This window comes from Halichoerus grypus, chromosome 2 (genome assembly GCF_964656455.1).
Source record: "Halichoerus grypus chromosome 2, mHalGry1.hap1.1, whole genome shotgun sequence".
NCBI classification, from domain to species: domain Eukaryota; kingdom Metazoa; phylum Chordata; class Mammalia; order Carnivora; family Phocidae; genus Halichoerus; species Halichoerus grypus.
This window is the reverse complement of record NC_135713.1, coordinates 184179358-184192456: the sequence shown is the minus strand read 5'-3', so window position 1 is coordinate 184192456 and position 13099 is coordinate 184179358. Positions and strand designations below refer to the sequence as shown.

The 13099-nt window shown below is 57.6% G+C and overlaps 1 protein-coding gene and 2 long non-coding RNA genes across 4 annotated transcripts in view; 1 reads left to right on the top strand and 2 right to left on the bottom strand.

The window, feature by feature from the left end:
* LOC118537298 (uncharacterized) overlaps positions 1-663 on the bottom strand; it is a 45038-nt gene extending 44375 nt beyond the window's left edge. The window contains exon 1 of the long non-coding RNA XR_004918069.2: positions 478-663. This is a non-coding gene — a long non-coding RNA (uncharacterized LOC118537298). The remainder of the gene's footprint in view (positions 1-477) is intronic.
* A 2786-nt stretch (positions 664-3449) lies between these two features.
* On the top strand, positions 3450-8333 carry TMEM92 (transmembrane protein 92). The gene is made up of 5 exons (XM_036094672.2): positions 3450-3605; positions 6260-6285; positions 7100-7174; positions 7331-7526; positions 7755-8333. Exons 1-5 carry the CDS (start codon positions 3537-3539, stop codon positions 7869-7871), a joined length of 483 nt encoding a protein of 160 aa, XP_035950565.1. The 5' UTR covers positions 3450-3536; the 3' UTR covers positions 7872-8333.
* A 1633-nt stretch (positions 8334-9966) lies between these two features.
* On the bottom strand, positions 9967-12437 carry LOC118537135 (uncharacterized). Of its 2 annotated transcripts, XR_013445414.1 has the most exons (4): positions 12045-12437; positions 11588-11748; positions 10466-10761; positions 9967-10123 (listed from the first exon to the last, which is right to left on the bottom strand). It is a non-coding gene; the product is annotated as an uncharacterized LOC118537135 (long non-coding RNA). The 2 variants fall into 2 exon arrangements; XR_004917960.2 differs by lacking the exon at positions 9967-10123 and having other exon boundaries at positions 10423-10761.
* Between the last annotated feature and the right edge of the window lie 662 nt (positions 12438-13099).

The following is a 13099-nucleotide window of genomic DNA, read 5'->3' as shown; positions in this document are numbered from 1 at the left end:
GAGGGTCTAAGAGGCAGAGAGAGGGTGAGTTTCTTGACTAAGATCACACAGCGCACCGCAGTAAGGGACACGCTTAACCAACACAACACTGTCCCTCCCTGTATGCAGAGCGGGGCTGAGGCAGAACAGCATTCCTCGGACTTTGAAAAGAAAGATCCAGCCCCACGGCCATAAGTCATTATGGATATCAGCGTCCACCACAGCACCGGGGAGGGCCTGAGAGGCACAGACCTCGGCCTGGCTCTTCCGCTCACTCAGGACTGGGCAGACCTCCCACCCCAACCCCCTGTGAGGAGTCCCTCCCTCCACCGCAGCAAGCAGGCAGCTTTCTCCTCCGAGGCTGCCTGTGGGCGTGGGGTCGTGAGGCCTGCATGGTTCTGGTCCTGACTCAGCGCCAGCGTCCCCTGTGACTTGGCCTTCCCACCCCTCCGGGCCCCGCGTGGCTTCTCTGAGAAGGGGGCAAGTGGACCAGCTGACCTCCAGGACCCTTGCAGCTGGGCCCTCGTAGGATGCAGACAATCGGCTCGTTCTTCGGTCTTCAGCGACTGGGCGAACGGGGAGGCAGCTAGCGAGTATGAAGACATTCCGACTTCGCTGCTCTTGGGAAACCCCAGATGGAATCTGGCGCGGAATCTAGAGGGACCCACGGACTGCCTGAGGCCTCCGGGCCTCCCCTCCCGCGTGCCTAAGCACACACGTCCGCGCATACTCACACTTCCCTCCGTGGCCAGATTCAGTGTCGGACAGAAGATGGTGTCCCTGTGCAGGAACTCCCTGCCTCCGGACAAGAACGTCCCCTGTCTCCTCGGCCTGGGCCCCCACTGTGCCCCCCACCCCGACCTCACCCATCAAGAATGCTGGGGCCCCGGGAGCCACGATGGATGTTGACAGTGAGGTTTGGTGTTCTTGGCTTGACTGAGCTGGGACCGCCCACCTCCGGGTCCCTCACCCTGTCCCCAACTGCAGGAAGGCGCAGAGAAAGGCAGGTTGGTGTCACGAAAAAAAACTGGGGACCAAGAGGCAGGTGCCAGGGGCTCTCTGGACTCTGCCCCGTGAGCCTCCCTCTCCCTCTGGGGAGATGTGGGACAGGGCATGGAGTAGCTGTTCTCAAATGTCTGTGTCTATGACATTTTTAGGAACATGGGTAGGGTTGCCAGGTTTAACAAATAAAAATACAGCACACCTAGTTACATTCGAATTCCAGATAAGCAACACATAAATTTTAGTGTAAGTATGTTCCAAATATTGCGTGGGAATATTTAATATATTCATACGAAAACATTATTCAGTTTATCTGAAACTCCAGTCTAACTGAGTATCCTGTATTTTGTCTGGCAACGGACCACAGATCTGTGTCAGGTGGGTGCCAGAAAGCCGGGGGGGAGTAATGCCAGCCTCCTGCCCTCCACCTGCCCCTCCTCAGGGCCCTGGCACCTGCCTGGTCCCTTCACCTCGTCAGTCCTCCCAGCCTTCCACGTCCACCCCTCAAACTCCTCCATCCCCTTCTCAGCTCCATCATTTCACTCCCCAAGATACCCTCTTCCCCTAAGCTCACCCATCTTCCTCTCCCCTAAAGGCCACGCCTCTGTAGGACTGCAGGTCTCCACAGGGTGGCAGGGGATCCCAGCCATGGGTGTTGGTGCGACAGGGGCAGGAGGGAAGCCCAAGTGAGCAGCAGCCTCACCAAGGAGACAGCAGTGTGGGTGTTGCTGGGAGAAGGTTCCAGCACTCTCTGTTTTAACCCCCTTGGGAGAAGGGCCAGCTGGGGCCAGAGCCAGCTGCATGGGCAGGAGGGAAGAGATGCCCATGACCTTCTCCAAACTCAGAGTCACCAGGAACTGGAAATAGAGGCCATTTTGTGCGGCCAGACACTGATTTCACTTGGATCAGGAGAATGGAAGATTCTGTCCTTAGGGGCAAAAAAAGGGCCAACAGATAATGAGAAACAGAGACAGGGAAAGAGGAACAGAGAGAGACCAGGGAGTCGGTGAGAAATACAGTCAGGGAGACACAGGACCAAATCAGAGACAAAGGAAATAGAAACACACAGAGAGAGAAACAGACTCCAAGGGAGACAGTGATTCACAACAGAGAAGGGAAAACAAGCAAACACGCAGATGGAGAGGAACCGCGTGGACACAGCGATGGGGAGAACAAACAGGAGGACGGACCGGGAGGAATGGGGAGAGACAAGGAGAGGTTACACAAGCCAGAGACGAAGACAGAGATCAACAGAAAGCGGTGAGAGAAAAAGAAAAGACAGCCAGAGGAGGAAGTCGGTCCATCCCTACTAAGTTGGGGATCTTTTTCAGTGGCAAAGTCAGATTTGAGACGCGGCAAGAGACGCCTAACCAGCTGGTTGCTGAGCCTCTCCGGGAGCCCTCCCCTGTCTCCCCCGGCCGGGAGCAGCACCCCACCCACCATCTCCCCTGCGTCCCCTTCCCAGGGGTCCGGGCTCCATCTCTCCAGCTCCGGCACGGGGCCCACACGTCTCCTCCGTGTTTGGGCATCTGGCTCTCGCCCGGCGCCTATGCCCCCCCCCCCCAGGCGGCCTTCCACCCCGCGCACCAGCCAGCTCCCTCCCCCAGCGGGAGCGCGGGGAGACCCGGCCCCAGGTCCCGTCGGCGCGCCGCCCCGCTCCGTGGGAATCCGACGTTGGGCGATGCTGCCACCTGCCGGCCGGATCCGGGAAGCACAGCGCGCCTGGAGGGCTGGGGCGCGGCCGCCGAGGGTCGGAATCCGGCCCTCCCAGCTGGGACCGCCTCCGCGGGGTCTTTCCAGGAATCCGGATGGGCCTGCTCGGCCGCGCCCCTCCTCGCCTAGCTTCCGCTTTTCCCCCAGCTGCCGAGCCAGGGGGCAAGTCTCTGAACCCTGGGCCTTAATTTCCCCTAGAGTCAAATGGAGGCAGTGTACCAACACATCCTCCCAGGATTGCAGGGGACCCTGGGGGGGACACGAATGTACTAATGCTGTGCTCCTGAAATCAACCAGGCCGCCGGTCCCTCTCTTCTTGGCCAGAAAAAAAAAAAAAAAAGGTGACCCGCCCCTCCCCCGTACAATGCCCTCAATCCACTCCCGGGCCTCCGCCTCCCTCTCCCTCAACCACTGTGCCCCGCAAGCCCAGATGGGAAGGGGCTTGCAGTGGGCGGCTCGCTCTGCCCGCATCCTTTCCCTCAGCGCCCGCCACCCCATTCCCGGCCCAGCGCAGCACTGCCTCCCTCAAGCCCGGGGCCACTTAAGGGTGGAGCGCGGACTGGCAAGGAGTAGCTCTAGAACTGATCCCACATTTTTTTTTTTTTTTTTACCAGTTAATCTCTTCTACCTCCCAACTCCCTAGACCCAATCCCGATCTTTTCCCCTCTCCTCCCCCCTCCTCCCCACCCCCTTCCTGCCCCAAGTCCGGCCCTTCGCGGGTGCATAAGCTCCGCCCCCATCCCGAGGCGGGGCCCCATAGGTGGAGAGACGTGGGAGAGGTCGCGGCCCCGCCTCTCCCCTCCTCCCCCTACACACGGAAGCTCCTTGGCCCCCGTGCCAGGATGTCCGACACCTGGGTCCCCGGCCTCGTACCCACCTTGCTGCTCGGCCTGCTGGCTGGCCCCCAACAGGTGAGCGCTTGGGAGGTAAAGCTATAGAACTTTCAGGGCCCTACCCTTGTGGGTCAGGGGCCTACTTCTGGAGCTCGGTCACCACCTTCCATTGTCAGGATTTCCTCGTGACCGTACGCAATTAGCGACTTCCTTTCTCTTTTTGCCGGGGAGGTGGAGGTGGGGGCGGCGGAGGGAAGCCCTGAGAAGGCCTGGGTTCTTACGCCTGCGGGGGGGACCTTGTAGGGACCCGGCCCCCGCCCACCACCATCTGACACCTAGTGCCTCTCTGTGAGTGGGGACTTTGACCCTCCTATTAGCCTGGGCTCGTCCTTCCCGCTTCTTCCCGCTGCGTCAGAAAGCGGGGACTACCGGGAACTGAGGGCTGGACGCCTGACCAGCCTGTCACCCTAACTCCGTTCCTCCAGTGCTGGGTGACCTTGGAGGAAGCTCTGGCCCTCTCTGAGACTGTGTCTCAGCTTCTGCCTTAGGGGAGAGAAGGCTCCTTCCACCCCTCCTGGGAGTGGGAGTAGGATTCCAGCCTGTGCAGGATTTGATCTGGCTGCTTGACCCAAGGCTGGGTTGACCTCTGAAGTCCATGATTCTCACCGGGGCGCAGGCTTTATGCGCCCCCTCATTCCTCCCGTTCCTCCATTAAACTCTGAAAATGTTGAGGGAGATCTGTCCAGTCCTGGGATGGGAGATCATGCTGGCAACTCACATGGGCCTAGAACAGGGATTTTTCCCTTCTGTTTAAGAATGCGACATCCCAGGCCCCCTCCCCAGAACAGGGCACAGTCACACGACTGTGTTGCCTCGCGGGACTCTGCCCCCGAAGCCTTGGCGCTACTCCTCAGCCACTAGGCAAGCTGCTGGTGCCAGCACTAAGCTGAGCATCCTCTTGATTGCTCCCAGCGACTTCAGGCGGCAGGTGCTGATACATCCCCGCCGCACGGGTCAGTAAGCTGCGGTTCTCCATGACCACACAGACACTCAATAAGACCACACGGACGCTCAATAAAACTCAGACTGAGCCACCGCAGACAAGACCACCCCCCAGGTTAAAGCGGGGGAAGAGAATTTTGGAGATCAACCCTCCCAAACAGCACAACTCAGGATTAATTCATTAAAGCTGTTTGTTTTCAGTCCTTCTTAGTTGGGGGCCTGGAGAGCGGGGAGAGACGGGGTCTGGAATCTGGAGGGGGAAGAGGGTGCCCCTGAGTACCTGGACCCCTTGGCCTGTCCCCGTCTCTGCAGTTGCCTCCGTGTGCTGTGAAGCTCCCACCCTTGCCGGGCCAGGTTTCGGGGGTTCATTCCTGCTCTAGTCCCCAGGGGCCAAGGCTTGTGGCAGGGAGGCTTCCGGGTGGAGCGGAATCAGCCCACCTGTTACTGGCTGTCGTCGTAGGTTTTCTTGGCTTTACTGTTGTTAGTAATTGAAAGGTGATTGAGTTATTTCAAGTGAAGGTATGAAGACGTGGTAGTCTTGCCAAAGTTGGCATCTTATTCTTAGGCGGCCGTTGTTCGTCCCCCGAGGCTGGGACGGCGTGACAGGTAACCTCCCATTCCCTCCCGTGTTCCCACCCCTGCATTCCCCACCCCAGACCCCTCACCCCACTGTCTGGGAGGAAATGAAACCGGGTAATCAGCGAATGCTCTTTCATTCATTCTGCAAATATTGTGGTGGTTGGGTTTTTCACCAGTGATGACAGACAAAAATGCCTGCCTTCCTGGAGTTTACATTCTTCTGATGAGACAGACAATGAACAAGACAAAGGGACACATACAGTATGCTAGATGTGGGTAGGAGCTGCAGAAAAGCGTGGTGAGGGGTGCTGTGGGGGAGTAGATGTAGTTCTCAGTAAGATGGGCAGAGAGGGAGGGGCGGGCGCCAGCCTTGCAGGTACCTGGGGTAAGAATGTTCCAAGCAGGGCTTATACACATCATTGCTATTCATCCGGTTAAATTCTGGACCAATACCCTAGATTCCCTGCAGAACTCGTGCAGAAGAGGAAGGGAGGGAGGGTGAAGCTGGGCCCGGAGAGGAGAGTCTGGGTGGCTCCCAAGAGCAAGGAACCCGCCCACCCCACCCCAGGCAGAGATCCAAAAGATGAATGGGAGTTTGGCAGACCATGAAGGATGAAGGCAGGAGGAAGAGGGCCTGCCCTTGCACGCATGTGTAAAACAGCCAGGAGTGTTCAGGGAACTCCCAGGGGGTGTGTGTGCAAGAGGGCAAGGGGGAAGAGGCTGGTCGCTGGGGGTCCAGGCACCAGGGAGCCACTGAAGGGGGCCTCCAACGAATTTTTGGATGATCAGATTTGCTGGATAGGAACTTGCCTGCGGTATGGGGAGTGATTGGGGTGAGCGGGAGAGAGTTGCTGGTGTCCCTGATTGTAGGTGAGGCATGGAAAGGAGGTAGACTGGAGGGGTGGTCAGAAGCGTGAGCTTACAGGTCTGGGGGTGAGCTGGTGTGCGGAGAGAAAGGAGAGCTGGGTGGCGCCCGGTGTCAGCTGGGGCTCCAGTCACAGACCTGGAGTGAGGTGGACAGCAGGCTCAGGGGAGGATGCTGGGCCATTGGGAACCCGCTGCAGGCTCTCAGGTACCGGGGCTGCAGGTGGGTAGAGATGCCGCCCCCCTGGTTTATGACCCCCCTAACCTCTGCCTCTTTTCTTCCACAGGCTGCAGCCAAATGTGGACTCTTCTTGTAAGTCTGGGATTTGGGCTATAACGTCCAGTGTGGGGAGGAGACACCCCAAATCCTTCCTTGTCTGCCTTCATGGGGGAGGTGCAGAAAGTCACCACTGCCTTTCTAGCGGAGGAGGGTTTCCCACTCCCCCACTCCCCGCCCACTTCCTCCAGCCAAGCGGGGCGGAGCCGCACTTGTGGGCGTGTCTGAAGTCTAATCCCCGCCCCTCTTTCGGCCCTCTGGCTCTCAGGCGTCTCTCCTCCGAGGGTACCCCCCTGGGGGGTGGGGCGTGCAAACGGCCTGTGTCGATCTTAATATATAAATGCCAAAAGGCCTGAGCGCGATGAGGAGGGGCTGAGGGGGGTGGTCCCTGAGCAGACGAATGTTTCCATCAAGTAAGCCCTGGATGTTCCAGGAACACCCTCTCCTTCCCACCTCTTAGTCCACGGGCGCCAACCAAGGGCCCCTCGAGTTAGCTCCCACTGCTCCCCTCCCTGTCCCATCTCCTTCGAGGGCTCTTGCAGCCGCTGCAACACGCCACGTCCACACCTGCCCAGTGAAGCCGACAGGACATTCATTACACCCATTTCATAGATGAGGAGAGTGAGACCCAGAAGGGGGTGTAACTTGGCACAAGGCGTGAGATGAGCCTAGAATCCAGCTCCTGGGTCCCAGCCCCAGCTCGCCCACGGGGCCCAAGGAGGGCCCCTACTCCCCACCCTGCGGGGGCGTGGCTCCTGCCCTGAGGGTATGGGTGAGTTTTGGGGAGGCTGGGATCTTCTTGCCACCTTGGTACCAACAGACCCTCTTTGCCCGCCCCCCCCCCCCCAAGCACCTGCCCCAAAGGATTCAAATGCTGTGGTGACAACTGCTGCGAAGAATATGAGCTCTTCTCCGGTCCCCTGAGGTGAGCCCAGGGCCGGCTCGCCGGCACACTCCACACTCGTCGGGGGGCGGGGCGGGGGGCGGGACTTCCTGCCCAAGGGGTGGTCTAGGTTGGGGTGGGAGGGGCGGTGGGGACAGCCCAGGCACTCAGGGAGATGTCGGTGGTTCCTCATCCCAGGATCTTCGTCATCACCTTCCTCATCATCCTACCCCTTTTGTGCATCTGCTGCCTGGCTAAGCGGTTCTGTCGCAGCTGTGGAGATCAGGAGCAGGACCCCTCAGTGGATCACCAGGGGCCCCCGGAGCCGCCCTCCATTGCCCCCCCAGAGAGGGTCAGGACGCCCACCTCTGAGCCCCCGCCCCCCTACAGCGAGGTGGGTGTCTCCGTCCCACTCCTTGCTGTGTTCCTCAGCTGGCCCTACCTCCCTATTGTCCAGATTTTTCGAGCAACAGGTAACAGTTACACCTCCTTACACCAGACCTCCGGACCTAGAGAGGGCTCTGCAGCCACCGTTGGGTCGCCCCTGTCCAGCCAGCGCTTGGGTGGTGATGGCTGGTGCCGGGCCTTTGAAAAGTCTCTGTGTCCCTTCTTTTCCCTGCAGATTATTCTGAAGCCTGTCCTGCCCCCCACGGAGCCGCCCCCTCCCTACAGCTTCAGTCCTGAAGAATATGCTGGGATGCACCGACAGCCCAGGGGCATCGACAACCCGGCCTTCTGAGCCCCCACCTGCCTGCAACTTCAGCGTCAGCCCCTCCTCTCCAACGCCGCCTCCATTAAGCCAGAGACTTGGGACCCCTGTGATGCCCCCACCCATCCTGCCATGTCTCGGGCTGTTCTTGGTTTTAACTTATTGCTTTTCCTGTCCCGAGAGCTGCTCTCGTCCGGAGAGCTGGTCTGGAGGGTCAGCGTCCCCCCCACCCCCACCCCATCCACGTCAGAGGCTGCCAGGAGGAACATGTCAACACCCGAGGTGCCTGACGGTGGAATGGGCTGCTCTGAGAACCCTGTTTCTGTGGGGTATACACATCTTGACTGGACAGCCAGCTCCGAGATATTCTAGAGGGCATTCTTGTTCAGTGGGATATTGGACTGCATGGGCTCTGAGGTCTACCTGAATAGAGAAGACCCCATTGTACCCCCCCCCCAACATGTGTCCTCACTAAATTTTAGCTGATTGTCACTTGAGAGTCTGCCTCTGGCTGTGTGGGGAGGTAATGGGGAGTGAGCCCAGGCGCTGCTGGGGGATGGTGGGGGGGTGGCGGGGGGTAGGTCAGTGCACCCAAAATCCCACCATTGATGTGTTGATGATGAGCCTGGGCACACGGTGCATCTGTGAACCACCCTCTAGGAGAGAATCTTTGCAGATGCTTTGACCGAGACTCAGGGCTCAGGGTGCTAAAGAGCCTGGGTGGGGAACTGGGGATGGTGTGAGAGTGACTGTTCTTTTCTTCCCCATCCCATCCTCCCACTGCTCTGCCCAGGGGATGTGGAGCTTAGCTCCCTGCCTTTCTCACCATGGCGGTGGGAAGGGGGCAAAGGAGAGGGGTGTGGGGGAGCCTGGCCATCTATGGGGCAGGACCTCCGGAGACCTTGATCTGCCCCACCCTGGAGTCTCCTGGAGGGAGGAGTGGAAAGGACAGATTCTCCCTACTCTTCCAGCCCCTTCTGGTTCCGGGCACTCCCACCCGAGCTCATCTGTGGGGTTAACCCCTAAGAGGAAAGAAGCATTCACTGTTGCATGACGGGAGAGAGTCTTCATGGGGGCATCAGTCCCCATGGGGCCTGCAGCAAAGTGTGGAGCTGGGGGACTTGCATGGGGAACGCAGAATGAGAGACCCCCTCACCATGCTGGTGTCTTGGGGCTCAGGCAGGGCTGGGCTCCTCCACCATGACCCTGCCTTTGCCCTGCTCCCCTGCAGCCCACGAATGCCACCAGCCCAGCCTTCCTTCCCAGACAGGGGGCACAGCAACAACACGGGTCGAAGCTCCTGGGAAGATCGGAGGTAGGACTGGCCCTCTGTGCGGGTGGGAATGCCTCCTCCAGCACTCTCTTAATAATACCCAGCCTTAGAGTGTCACGACCCAGGCAGGTGGCAGGGCCAGGGGCAGGGAAATGGCACAGCCAGCCCCGAAGATGCTAGGAACAGGGGCTGCCTGGCTGGGGCTGGGGACAGAGCTCCAGAGGGGCAACAGTAGTTAGGGACAATATTGTGTCGGGAGTTGGCAGTTAGGAGAATGAGCACAGTCACGAGAAGTTTCCCTTGAGTTTCAGGGATTGATCTGGGGGAGCAGAAGGAAAATAGGTCTGCTTTGTGCAAGTGTGGCTGTCCCCAGGTAGAGAAGTCCCAGGGCTGATGCTGCCCTCGCTGGGGAAACACCTGGGCGGGAGGACGTTAAGCAAAGGGCTTTGCAGACGCGGAGGAGGAACCCCTTCAGCTTGGATGCCACCTTCTTTTCATCAAAGATGGCATGAGGCCTCTCAGCCCCCCACAGCAGCAGAGTGGCTGGAGAGATAGTCAGTGGTCATCCAGAAACCGAGCATTGCTGGGACCTGGTGGCAGACACCGCCAGTTCTAGGTCTCTCTGCTTGTTGGTGGGAGGGGAAATAGTGTGACTCTGGAGGGCAATCTAGCAGCATCCTTTCCTGCCATGGATCGTTACAAAGCTCCTACTATGTGTCGGGCACTCTGCCTGGCACTGGGTAGCCGTTCAAATTGAGAATGCACATGACCCAGCAGTTCCACTTCTGGGAGTGAGCCTTCAGAAAAGCTCAGACAGAGGAACTCAGAAAGATGTCCATTGCAGCATTGTAGCTGGGGGGGGGGGGGGGTGTAAATCAAAACACCCTACGTGTCCGTTGACGGGAGCCAATTAAATATGTCAGGTCCATCCATAGTGTGAATGCAGTGCAGCCTTTAAAAAGGATGAAGGAGATCTGCAGCACCAACCTGTCACAACGCTCATCACCTACTGTCACAGAGAAAATGGAGGTTGCAGAATAATAGCTTATGATCTCAATTTGTAAATATATACTCGATCATGCATATTTATATACATATATATTTTTCCTTTGCAAATGTATGGAAAAGATCTAGAAAGATACGAACCAAACCACACCCCTGCCCCACTTCTAACAGTGGTTGGCACTGTGGGCTGGAGGGACGGAGGTAGCCAATTGTAAGGGAGGTTTTTTACTTTGTATGCTTTGTCGTATTTTTTTTACAATAAGCAAGCATTGCTTCCTCGAATCAAAAAAAAAAAAAAATTCTTTAATGGAAATAGAGGCAGCTTTAGAAGTTTATGAAGACTCACCTTGTGGACTTTGACCGACAGCTGTTCACATATTATCAGCCCTGCTATGAGGGAGAGGCGGGAAGGGCCCCGACATTTGGCACACATATGACGTATGCAGTCAAGGACGAGATCGGCAGCGGGCGGGGGGAAGCCTGGCCACCTGCCAGACGTTTGAGGACCTGTGATGCCCACATGTTAGCCGCTGCAGCTCTGTGACTGGCAGGCACTCCGGGCGTCTGGCTGGTTGGTTGGGTGGATGACAATTTCACAGTGACTGAGAGCTCATCCTTTGCACTTGGTTTAACAACCTGAACCTAGTGAAAGAATCACCAAATGAATGAACGAATGAACGAACGAACGAACGAATGACGAATGATGAACTGAGTGGGAGAACGAATGACAGAACAAGTGTGCAGATCTGCCACTGGCGTTTGTAAGGGCCCGTGGGGCGTGGTTAACAAGAAGGCGCTCCTTGTGGCTGTGGGCTCCTGTCTGCAGGAGACTCTCCCCAGAGGATGGGGAGTGAAGGGGAAAGCTATGGGGCAGGGGGCAGGCTGGGGGATGGGGGGAGGGATGACACCAACAAGAATCTCCCTTCACTCTGGGGCTGAGATTCGGAACGCTGGCTTCCGACCTGGAAGTTTCTGCACCCGGCATCTCCGGGTCTCAGTTTCTCTGTACAGTGAAGAGGTCCCCCCTTCCAGCTCTGGTAGGATGTAGCTCTCAGACCCCCACATGGGGAGGGCTAAGGAGGTAAGAGAATTCAGGATCCCCCTTGACTGCAACAGCCTCGCCTCCACCCCCATATCAGCCACACACTCCCGCGTGTCATCCCTCAAACCTCCCGCCCCCTGAACTTCACCTCCTATTCTTCCAGCTCAGACACTGCATTAGCCCCGTGGCAGCAATTCTCTGAGCCCAGGAGCCCTCCAAGGCTTAGCCCCCCTGCAGTGCCATCCACCACGTCCTCACTGGCCTCCTTACCCAGCCTGGAGTCCTTGATCCAGCCTGATCATCACTGTCCTGGTTCTAACCCCTCGACCCCCTTCTCCAGCCATCGTTCTCACCCGGCAAAACCCCAGACTCTGGTTGGGTCCAGCTTTTGCTCAAGAAGCAGCACATCTGTGCAGTGGGACTCACTTTAGAATCAAAACTGCAGATCCCAAGCAGGCCCTCAACTCCTCCAACATGCCTTCGAAGTTTCCCATCCTCACTCTTGAGATGACCGATTTACACCTTCTACTCTCTGTGAATCTTCCACACTCCCAGCCTCGATTTCAGCTGGTGATGGTGCCGCAGACCTCGGAGACAAAAACGGATACAGTCACAGAGAACCACCTGCCACCTGACGTCCCCCCGCTGGGCTCCACCCCTCGCACCCTCTCAGGACCTGGTTCCCAAAGTGATGTTGCATCAGCCATTTTTCCCTCATGAGTGGACCTTTGTCATTATCCTCTGGGCATAAGTACGCCTCATTGCCCATCTTAGAGAAGCCCTGCCCTGAGACCCCCATTCCCGGGCCTGCTGTTCCACGCCCCTCCCCCGCCCCATCCCCATCCCATCCTGCTCCAGCCAGCCCTTTGTCCCCGTCACTGACCTGCAGTGGCTCTTGTCCACATCACCACTGACCTACATTTTGCCGAAGTCAAAAGTCAATTCTCTAGCCTCATGTACTCAGTCTGTCGGTGACATTTGCCACAGTTGGTTGCTTCCTCCTTCTCGAAAAACTTTCTTTTCCGGACTTGCCTAACACCACCCTCCCTGGGTTTCCTCCTACTCGCCCACAGCTCCTTCTCGGGCTCCTTCGCTTTCCCCTCCTCCTCCACCATCTCTGAATGATAGTTGGCGTGAGGGACCCAAGTTGACTTTGGCTCCGTCCTTATCCTCACTCCCTCCCATAGTGGCTCTCATCCGGTTCTGTGCTTTCAGAGACCATCTACTGTCCGACGGATCTCAAATCTTTATCTCTGGCCAAGGCTTCTCCCTTGAACTACAGACTTCTGTCTTTAACTTCCGTTCAACTACCCGACACCTCCACTTGGACACCGAAGGAACATCCCACAGCCGCCGCTAGGTTCTAACTTCCTTCCACCCCGCCCCAAATCCGAGTCCTTCCCAAGTCCCACCCTAAATAGATAGATGGCAGCCGGCCCACTGCTCAGGCCAAAAACCAGTGATTGTGACTTCCCTCTGTCTCTTACCCTCTCATCCTGCTTCCAAATTAGACCCATATGACTTTTCACCATTTCACTGTTCTAGCCCTAGACTGAGACATGGTCAAGTCTAGCCTAGGCCATCCCAGTGACATTCCAACTGGCATCCTGCCTCCGCTGCTCTTGCGTCCATCTTGCCCCTGCTGTTCATCCTACACACTGAAGTCAGGGAGATCTTTCTAAAGCCCAAATAGGACACTTCATTCCCCTGCTTGGAAGCCGCTGCTGGTTGCCCATTGCAGTCAGAATAAACTCCAAATCCCTGACTGTGGCCTGCAGGACTTACCAGGTGTGGCCCCTCTCATACCCTCCAAAATCACCTCTTCTCCCCCTCCCTCCTCACTGCATTCCCTCTCTCTGAGCCTTGACTGTCCCAAATCAGCCTGGCTCAGGGCCTTTGATGTCCTTTCTGCTTAGAATTGTCCCCCTTCCCTCAGCC